The sequence below is a fragment of the Heptranchias perlo genome, chromosome 1, assembly GCF_035084215.1.
Source record: "Heptranchias perlo isolate sHepPer1 chromosome 1, sHepPer1.hap1, whole genome shotgun sequence".
Lineage (NCBI taxonomy): Eukaryota > Metazoa > Chordata > Chondrichthyes > Hexanchiformes > Hexanchidae > Heptranchias > Heptranchias perlo.
The window spans coordinates 64,396,598-64,407,546 of record NC_090325.1 but is presented as its reverse complement, the minus strand read 5'-3'; the positions used below and the strand labels follow the sequence as shown (position 1 = coordinate 64,407,546).

At 40.6% G+C, this 10,949-nt stretch overlaps 1 protein-coding gene across 1 annotated transcript; it reads right to left on the bottom strand.

Annotated features, from left to right (window-relative positions):
- Positions 1-218: 218 nt before the first annotated feature.
- Positions 219-8,453, bottom strand: LOC137322801 (granzyme K-like). The gene is made up of 5 exons (XM_067985876.1): positions 8,344-8,453; positions 6,701-6,863; positions 4,911-5,055; positions 3,073-3,345; positions 219-734 (listed from the first exon to the last, which is right to left on the bottom strand). The coding sequence occupies exons 1-5, from the start codon at positions 8,402-8,404 to the stop codon at positions 567-569; spliced, it is 810 nt and encodes a 269-aa protein (XP_067841977.1). The 5' UTR covers positions 8,405-8,453; the 3' UTR covers positions 219-566.
- Positions 8,454-10,949: the final 2,496 nt, after the last annotated feature.

The following is a 10,949-nucleotide window of genomic DNA, read 5'->3' as shown; positions in this document are numbered from 1 at the left end:
GTGAGGGGGTTGGGGTTGGTAAGTGTCTTGTCATGATGCTCCAGCCATCGTGTGTGTGGGGCAGGCTTGATGGACCAGCTGGACTTTTTCTGCCTGTCAGATTACAGTCTCAAAACCTGGAGCTGGGTTTGAACCCACAATCTTCTGATTCAGAGATGAGAGTGCTATTAACTCAGTCAAGTTGATACTTCAAATCAATAAAACTCAAGATACGAGCATTTATTTATTGCGGTACAAAAGACTTTAATTTTTACGTTTGAAGATATGCAAAAAAAATGTTGCCATTTAAACAAAGCACCTACAAGCACTTGGCCAATTGAACAACACAGCTGTGATAATTCACAATACTGTACTTTTGTTATATGCACATGCAAACTACTTCATTTTAAATTCTATTATATGACTTGTCCGAGCTTCTGGCAAGGCATACGTACAAGTTTTTATTCTGATTTTCCAATTATAGCATATTAACTATTAAAAAAAACTCAATAAATGTGAATTTAAATGTAAAGCCATTTGTTTTGCTGCCCAGACATAGCAACATAATACTTAAAACTCAATATAATCTAAACATTTTGTTGGAAGGTTGAAGTTGTTATTTTCTGAATCCACTGAACATACTTCTCTGTGAGCCTTGTATAAATGCCAGGCTTTTTGGCAAGTCCACAGAGTGTCCCATGAGATACAATTCCGCTGAGCACATTGTTACATATCAGCGGTCCACCTGAGTCCCCCTGAAATAACAACAAAAATAGGTTATTCTAAAGCTATAGGACAAGCATTAGCATCGTATTTTGATACATTTCCTAACTGTTTTAATGCATAAGAGTTATTAAGCATTTATAACTTGATATTTCTTGGAAATGGTACAGAGAATAACCAATGAATGGGAGTAATCTTGCAAGCTCTAACACATTTAGGGCAGGGGAGTTGGATAATGTGTAAGCCACAAGCAGAAACCTCATTGATTGTTACAGTCATCAGAATCCCGAGAAGGTATTACAGCATTAGAGACACTTGCAAACATTGTTTATCTTCTTGATACTCTCCCACTACCATATCTGCTATTGCCACCATAAACTGGATCACTATGGTAGTACATTTTTCTGATTGGCTCTGTTTCATGCAACATACAAGGTTTGAACACTGCATTAATAGAAAATAATGATGGGCTCTCCTACCTTGGTTGATCTGGTAAGTTCATTATAATTTTTCCAATATTGCTTCCAGGTGCACTGTATGCTGCTGTTGGCATTCACAGTGATTGGCACCTGCTGCCTTTCTCCTTGAGTAGCTCACCTTTGGGTCTTTTGCTCCATCCCAAAGAGGCCCTCTCCTCTGCATCACTTCCTAGAATAATTTCAACAGCTCTATCCTAAAACTAGGACATTCTCAGGCCAACTCCTTGCAGATAGTGTGAACCACGGGGGGCGAGCCTTACTGCATTCAAAGTGGGAAATCCATGATGCTGCCCTGTTAAGATACTGCGGGCCTTTAAAAACTGCAGCAGAAGCACCAGATTTTCCACCCACCAAAAAGTGATCTCCCAATCACAAGTGTATTCAATGCTAGGAGCTTGTGTACATTATGTTAATTAGGCTGATCCCAGAAAGAAATGCTTACTAATGGTCGACCAGTCCTCACCTGCAACGTCCAAACAGAAAATCTATGCTCAAATTTACCTAGACTATTACAGAACATATCGGCCATGATATTCCTCTCCTTTCTGTGCCAGGGTACCAGTCAGTGCAGTGCAACCACCGTACCTGGCCTTACAGATTCAGGTCATTAGCATGGCTCCAAAATACTTCCAGAAGAGGTCTGTTCCCTGGCATAAGGAGCCTGTGTTCACAATTTGGGGCAGGAAGTGTCAGCCTGCAGGACTGGTAATGACCATCAGCTTCAGAGCCTTCTCGTTGCTGTCCAAAATCAGCAGCCAGAAGACTCTAGCCCAAGGATCTAAAGGGTCTCTGTGGGAAGAAAAGGTCACTTTTTTAGGACACCTTGCCCTTGCTGCCTACCCGTGTACTCTCCAATCTGAGGGGTGACCTGGAACAAAGGCTAGTGACAGTTTCTTTGGTCGTCCTTCAAAATGAGCACACAACTGAGGTTCATCATATGAAATTGAGGCAGGAAGCACTGTTAGTGTTCCAGCAGGGTAGGACTTCTATTCGCCTCACGGACACTGCTACAATCTGGTTTCCTGGGTTGGGCTTCATCACCCATGCGTGGTGAGCTCCTGGCAGGGGTCCCACTACCAAGATGGAGCCCACCAGTGACCAGACGTACAATCCAGAGGTACTGCAGTGGGACCTCTGCTGCAGCGCCTGAAGAGACGCCTGAGCATTTAAAGAGGCAGAAGAGCCCTGAAATTTGAAATTCTCATCCCTTCAAGGCCTCGCTCCTCCCTATCTCTGTAACTACTTCCACCCCTACAACCCTCCCCGCTAGAGACTGTGTTCCTCTGACATTAACCTTGGACATCCCCCCTCCTTTTGCCCCACCATTGGTGCCTGTGCCTTCAGCTATCTAGGCCCTGTGCTGTGGAATTCCCTCCCTAAATCTCTCTCCATTTCCACCTGTCTTTCCTCCTTTAATACCCTCCTTAAAACCCATGTCTTCTGCTAAAGTTTTAGTCACCCCTTCCGAATAACTCATTTTTTGGCTCAGCATCCATTTTTGTCTGATAACGCTTCTATGAAGCGCCTTGAGACATTTATCTTCATTTCTATATTTGCAAGCTATTGTTGAAACCCCAATTCCTGGTGTTCTAGGTCTCCATCCCTTTTCCCTCTCCTTTCAACCTGGGAATTGAGCATTTTCCACGCTCAATAGGAACCCATAAAGGTAACATTATCGGACATTTATATTTCGATTATTCACAATGCATTGACATCCCTACAATATCAATATACATCCAGAGATTAAATTAATTAGCCCTTTTTATAACTCTAGAATAGATTGGTTATGAAGCACAAAACGCATTTTATACAGCACTATGCTAACTAAAATAACTCAATTCTGATTCTCCTGCTCAGATATTACAACCGTTCTTCACACAATCCAACTTACTTTACATGAATCTTTTCCACCTTTTCTGTCACCAGCACAGAGCATGTTATTGGTTATTACAGGTTTGTTGTTGTAATACTTCCGACTGTTGCACTTTTTTCTGTCTATGATGGTTACGTTTACTTCCTTAAGATTGTCAGATAGTTCATTTGACTTTACTTTTGTCTTTCCCCATCCTGCAACTGTGCAGACAGTTCCAGTTTTCATATCCTTGGTATTTTTGGGCAGAGGTAAGACATTCACAAACTTGTCGAGCTTTGCCTCAGAATCCAGCTGTAATAAATAAAAGCAATTGCTATGTCTTCTTCCATAATACCAAGAATCTCTGACATTTATTATTTATCTTACACATTCTTAAATATGACATGAAGTAAAAACAAAAAGTGCTGGAAACACTCAGTAAGTCAGTTGGAATCTTTGGAGAGATCAGACAAGTTAATGTTTCAGGTGTGGATCCTTCATCGGAGCTGGAGGACGTTACAGATGAACAAGATTTTAAAATGAACAGAACAAAGGGAAGGAGGAGGGAAAAACGCGTGTGTGTGTTTCTCCCTCTCCCTTTCCGTTGTTCTGTTCATTTTTAAAAGCTGTTCATTTGTAACATCCACCAATTCTGTTCCCTTCCCAGATGCTGCCTGACCTGCTGAGTGTTTCCAGCATTTTCTGTTTTTGTTTCAGATTTCCAGCATCTGCAATTCTTTGCTTTTTGTTTATACTCTTAAATGATTTGGCCTTTTTTGATTATAACAACTTGTATTCGACACTTTTTCTGTATCTCTGACTCAGTTTTTCCTAACTCTTTATAAATATTAAAATGTAACTTTGGCAGATTAACTTAACTTTATTGCTGTAAATATTTACCTTTGAAGGGATATAATCTTATTAAACCTTTTTTCCCCATGTGATTAGAAAGGTTTGTGTAATCTGTCCAAGATTACACAAACAAAACTTAAAGTGGGCCAATTTTTTTCCTGTGCTTTGTGCCTGGGAGACATTTATTTTTGGGCACAGAGACCCGTGACTCTAGGGTCTCCATCCAATTTGCATTGCGTGAGGATTTCCTTGGGATCCCTCGAAGGCGGTGAAGTGCTTGCTCCCACAGCAGGCACAAACGTGTGAGAGCTATATAAATGAGGCGGGAGGGGCATCACAGCATTTCCCACCACGTTTTCCTGTCTCAAAGCCAGACAGGTGCCTATTAGGAAATGCATTAGGAAGATGTGACCCCTAGGAGCAGCACCCAGATCTGCTCAGATTGGAGGATCTGAGAGGAGCAAGCAACACGGTCATGGAGGGCCTAAAAAGGTAAATGCCCCACCATTTTTTTTGGATTCTGCCCTGCAGCTTCAGGGCTGGAGGCTCTCTGGCCACTGCAGTGAACAGCGATTACTGCTTGCGATTAAGGCAACACCAAATGGTGAGTAAAAATGCTTCAGTTTTGAGTTAACTTTATTAATAAAAATGGAAAATCAGAGGGATTTTGAATGGTTAGATGAGAATAGCATTATGATGAGATATGTAAAACAGTATATAGGAATTGATTTAAATATATAAATATGCATTGGGAATTAATTTGAATAGGAACATCTTATGCAAATAATCAGCATTTGGGAAATAAAGAGAAGAAATTGTGACTTTGGACTTTCATGTAACTAGGCACATGATACAATGAAATATTATGCACTTAAGGGGGAGGCAACGTACTGTGGCAATGAAATAAAGGGATTGAAAATGATCTTGTAATTTGACAATTGAGTTTAAATTGGAGTATAGTTCGTTCTATTGCATCATAATACAATGTGAGTGTATATGGAAATAATTAATTCAAAATCACATACTTGGAGCAGCATGATGTCATTGTCTTTGCTGTCTTCGTCAAAACAAATATGAGGGATTTTCTGCTTCACGTTTAATGCTTTGTTTGACTTTTTTTTCAGTGAATCAATACCAAGAACCACGTGAACTGGTTTGACATTCAAATCACTATATATGACATTAAAAATTGTGAAGAAGACATAATAAATACATAAAGTTATTCCAAATTATTTCAATTACAGAACCCACCCAACCCATTTTGAAGAATTTAATTAATTCATGTTTATGATCGTCATAAATATGAAAATTAAAATGTATGGTACTCTTACATAATAATGATTGATCCTGGGCTGGTTATGAGTACATTAATTAATATTTTTAGATTACGACAAGTATGGCCACTCCCATTTCTAGGACACTTCATCAACAGCATACTGAATGCTGTCCATACCCAGGGTTGGACAGATCTGATAGCTGCCATTAGACCAGCCATTCAACTGATCAGTGAGGCTGCAGATCCAGGGTCCCCTGGAATGGCGGTGGCTTATGTTCTTGTGCCTGATACTGCTAGGATGTGCTCGCCCGGGATCTATGCCAGTGTCTCGCCAAAGTTTGCAAGGTCAGGAGGATGTTCCTTAATTTCCATGCCATTGGTAATCTCTTGCACTGCTCGGGTCACATCTAAATGGCCGTCATGCCCCAGAGAACACATACTGTGGAAGAGTGGCCAACTAGGGAGTTACAGGGGAGACCCAGGACCCTCCCCCCCACCCCACTGAAAGATAGCACCCCAATCCGCCCTCTTTTTATTAAAGGGGTTACATTCAAATAATTTTAACAAATGTCTTTTTCTCTTCTGTGATCTGGACCCCCAGGTGATTTAATAATCATAGTAAGACTTAATTCAGTTCCATTCGCAACCCCTCAGATAATGAAGCAGTCCGTGCTCGCGTGCAGCAAGACCTGGTCAACATCCAGGCTTGGGCTGATAAGTGGCAAGTAACATTCGCGCCAGATAAGTGCCAGGCAATGACCATCTCCAACAAGAGAGAGTCTAACCACCTCCCCTTGACATTCAACGGCATTACCATCGCCGAATCCCCCAGCATCAACATCCTGGGGGTCACCATTGACCAGAAACTTAACTGGACCAGCCACATAAATATTGTGGCTACAAGAGCAGGTCAGAGGCTGGGTATTCCGAGGCGAGTGACTCACCTCCTGACTCCCCAAAGCCTTTCCACCATCTACAAGGCACAAGTCAGGAGTGTGATGGAATACTCTCCACTTGCCTGGATGAGTGCAGCTCCAACAACACTCAAGAAGCTCGACACCATCCAGGACAAAGCAGCCCGCCTGATTGGCACCCCATCCACCACCCTAAACATTCACTCCCTTCCCCACCGGCACACAGTGGCTGCAGTGTGTACCATCCACAGGATGCACTGCAGCAACTCGACAAAGCTTCTTCGACAGCACCTCCCAAACCCGCGACCTCTACCACTTAGAAGGACAAGAGCAGCAGGTACATGGGAACAACACCACCTGCACATTCCCCTCCAAGTCACACACCATTCCGACTTGGAAATATATCGCTGTTCCTTCATCGTCGCTGGGTCAAAATCCTGGAACTCCCTTCCTAACAGCACTGTGGGAGAACCTTCACCACACGGACTGCAGCGGTTGAAGAAGGCAGCTCACCACCACCTTCTCAAGGGCACTTAGAGATGGGCAATAAATGCTGGCATTGCCAGCGACGCCCACATCCCCTGAACGAATAAAAAAAATTATATTTGTACATTCTATAACTTACAATTCACAGTGTGCTGCAGTCAGTACCCAGTTAGGTCTGATCAAAGCCCCTCCGCAAATATGTTGATAGCTCTTCGTTGCATTGTTAAAAACTTGGATAGATGCCATATAAGGCTTTGAATGGGGTTTAACATCACGGCCTCCGATAATTTCCAGACCATGATCTGTAATAAAAATATATAAAAGGTATTGAAAGGCTATTTCACCAGTTGAAACGATCACTGAATTATTATAGGTACATTTGAGTTCATCTTTACATAGGTGAATATAGGAGTAATCATATGTTTACATTTATTATGATTTTATATAACTTTTAATGTAAATAAAGCATTTTATTGAAGTAAATCATTCAGGAATTTTCAATTGTGCTTATTCCCAGTGCTCAGAGGTCACCGTGAGTTAGTTACAGTTCAGAATGAGAAACAAACTCATGATATTCAGTATCAAGAATGGGCAGGGAAATTGGGTCAGGCTGTGGCTTTGGGTGGACTCAGCCAGTTGCTGAGTCTTTGTTGTCTCCATGTTTCCCTTTGCAGTTCACTTTCCAACACACTGCTCTCTCTAGCTGCTTCTTGGTTCCTGCTTATGGAGCCATAAAACCAGCCGTGAGAAGGTGCAGAAGAGCAGCTCATGGTTGCTCACTCACTGATGACCCATGGGAACGGTCCCCAGCAGTCAGGTAAGTGGTGAGGTGGGGGAGCAATCACAATCGAGGGAGGTGGGCACGCTCAGGGCAAGTGAGGCCCAATGATTCCTTGTGAGATCTGGTAGAGCACTCCTGCCCCTCCTGGCCCATAAGGAAATCTAAAAAAATACTTATCTCCCTGGGCCTCCTCAGGCCGATGATCCACTGTCCGGCAGGTTTGGCCCTGTGGGAAAGCAGTCACTGCTCCCCGGCTCAGACCTCAGACTAAAATTGCAGTCAGGTCCCGATGATGTTCAATGGAAAGGATAATCAGATGATGTGTGTAATGGGCAGCTAATTCGATATTGAATGTTTTACACCTTTGTCCAAAGTTAAAATTATTCCCACTGAGAATCAAATCTGATATCTTTACTCACTAGACCAGCAGGCAACGCAACTTATTTTTAGTGTTGAATATTATCAAGCAGATTTACCAGAAAGTTTGGTAGCAAAACATATTTCTTCTCTCTACAAAATGTTCTTACATTTGTTACCTTGGTTGAAAAATATTTTTGTGCTCCCTAAAAAGTTAAGAAATAAAAATACATCAAAATGCAGGGAACTAGATGTCTATTGTGATAAACATATGTAAGGAGTTGCACAACACCAGGTTATAGTCCAACAGCTTTATTTGAAATCACAAGCTTTCGGAGCTTTGCTCCTTCGTCAGGTGCAGGATCAAAGCTCCGAAAGCTTGTGATTTCAAATAAAGCTGTTGGACTATAACCTGGTGTTGTGCGACTCTTTACATTTGTCCACCCCAGTCCATCACCAGCATCTCCACATCGTGATAAACATAGGAAGGGATAAATATTAATATATGAATGCATTAGACATTGAAAATGTAGGCTAGGGATTATAAAAAATGCTTAAGATATACTTATTACCACTTAAATATTGTTACAATAAATCTTAATATAAACGTACTAAATATAAAAGTTCCTTATTTCGTTACTTACAGGCTGGAGTTAGGGAAAATGCAATCAAAGAAACGAACAGAGTGTGTTGCAACAATTTCATTGTAGCTTCTCTTGTGATTACAACCTAAGTTCTCATATAATTTATAATAAACTCTAAGGGATGTGGTTTGTTCACTTTGATGTCATCTCTAAGAAGGCGAAGGCTTGTGAATCTTTGTATTGTGAATCTATTCCATTTATGGGAAGTCACATGACAGCGCACAAAGCTGACCAGAGTATTGTAACAAATATTAAGGCATCAGCGAGAGGAAACTAAGGTTTCACTGAGGTTTTTTTGACATTTTGGAATCTATCATGTTATATATAGCTTGAACATTTCAATGAAATATACTGATGGCATCTATGACATTTTTATTAGAGTCCCATAGCATATGCAAACTAAATAACGTCATAAATGAGAACTGACTAAATTTGAGAAAATATTAACGGAATGTGCCACTTTAATATGGTTTACTTTCAAATAAAGACAGCCCTAACAGAAAAGATAGCAGTAAATTTCAGCAACAGAAGTACATAGAATTATTTTAAGTGGTATTCTTCTACACCATTGGATTTTCCTTTGTTGTTTGGTCATCAGAACTGAATGCAGTACTCAGGGTGTTGGCCTGACCAGAGCATTGTACAGCTTCAGTATGACAGTCTCAGACTTACTGTACTGGCAATGCAGCTCAGCATTCTAACTTTTTATCGTTTAGCTCACGTTGGTAAGGACTGATAAACTCTTGTGAAAGAAGATGGTTTGCCCAATATGGGTTTGGAAAAATTAAGTTCTCCTCTATTTGGACAACAATTTCTTACTCAATTGAAATTCTCATATTCTTAATGCTAGCATATAGAGTCAGGCAGGGACAAGCCTGGCTTGACTCGAGGTATTCTCTGAATAAAGAAAATGATGGCAGAAAGCTGGAAAATAGTATGGGGGAAAATTAGATATTTTTGCTACAAAGACATTGGTATGCGAGCATCAAACAGTCACCAAGACTGCAGAGTCATACCACTGTTATTTATACTTACCACATGCCTGAAGTCAAGCAGAGAGATGTACCACTGACCACACTCACTAAAAGAGTAATAGACCTCTCTAATTTCAATGCTACACTAAAACCTAACCTAATAAAACTGAAAACTGTAAACAATTTTACAACACCAAGTTATAGTCCAACAATTTTTATTTGAAATCCTGAGCTCCTGAACATTTACCTGAGGAAGGAGGAAGTCTCCGAAAGCTTGTAGATTTCAAATAAAAATTGTTGGACTATAACTTGGTGTTGTAAAATTGTTTACAATTGTCAACCCCAGTCCATCACCGGCATCTCCACATCATAATAAAACTGAGCTAGGGTGATCAGGATGAGGTGAGTTGTGATGAGTGGAGTTAGGTATTTTAAAAGCTTATTTCATTCTGGATGTGAAAATTTTAAATAGATGCATTTCATTATAGGTTTCTGCAACAGAAAAGCAAATGTGCTCATTTTTTTCTATGAGTGAAACATTTCTAAAGTGACCGTTTCTCCAGTCATATTTGGCTAAAGGACATCTTTTGGAAGGAGTGACTGCAAGTCATTGACTGAAACCATATTCATTAATCATTGTTAATGAGACCACATCATTACATCAAAGCTGGAGAACATAGGACTGTTAAGCACCAAGTAAATAACCACCTTTTTCTTTCACTCAGAAAAACCACATACAGCTTTTCATCAACAGGGGCACACCACCGAATGTTTTCTTGTGTGTCATTAGCCTAGTGTTTAACGTTTACAGCAAGCTATGACATTTGAGTCATTCTTCAACTGTCTCCCTAAGTTTTGTCACAGTATAGATGAATCCCACCAGTACACACTTCAATTCTATTTTATTCAGTAATTTATGCAGTTGACATACATAAGTGTTTTTAAGTTATTTGTTTTCATTTATTCTCAGATATCATTCAGTAATATCAACAGAATTCTTATGACCAATTTTATGACTAATGACCAAAAGAACTATTAAGTTCTGTAATGGTATGATGTATCTTGTAGCTTTTTCTCTTGTCTCAGTGTCAAAGTCCATTCTTATAAGTGAGCATTCAGTACCCATAAACTGGAATGTGAGTTTTTATGCCTAATATCTGTGACGTTGCCTAGGGGTTGAACAGAAACCGTTCTAACTATAACCAACTCACTGAAATGACACAAGTCCAGCCGTATTCTCCCAGTCTTCAGATAGAATGTGCATTATCAGACCATGCAATGTGGGCTACACATAAAGGTTCTGAATTTTCTCAATGCCAGTTACACCTGATTTTTCTCAATGTTGCACCGGAAAGTAACGGTATTCACCAGCAGATGGAGTTACGCACAAGTTTCCTGGAGTAAGTTAACTTAAATATTCTTGGTGCAACTCTGGTGTGACTTGAGTGTAGAAGCTGTGTAAGTTTCTGACAACCCTCCACCCAGGAAACTTCCATGCAACAACAGAGTAACTGTGAAAGCAATCAACAGATTCCCAGCAGCAGCAGAATATTATTGGGCTGGATCTTGCTGGATTGGGGCATCTTGCTGCAAACTCCATTAGTTAGACTTTTTCCTACAACCTTCAGCTTG

What these genes read in the sequence shown, in the direction of transcription:
- LOC137322801 (XM_067985876.1), bottom strand. Translation starts at nt 8,404, where the DNA reads ATGAAATTGTTGCAACACACTCTGTTCGTTTCTTTGATTGCATTTTCC. An exon ending in ATTTTCCCTAACTCCAGCCT is followed by an intron (nt 6,864 to 8,343) that starts GTAAGTAACGAA and finishes TTTTTATTACAG; the next exon opens with ATCATGGTCTGGAAATTATC. An exon ending in ACTGCAGCACACTGTGAATT is followed by an intron (nt 5,056 to 6,700) that starts GTAAGTTATAGA and finishes TGTCATATATAG; the next exon opens with TGATTTGAATGTCAAACCAG.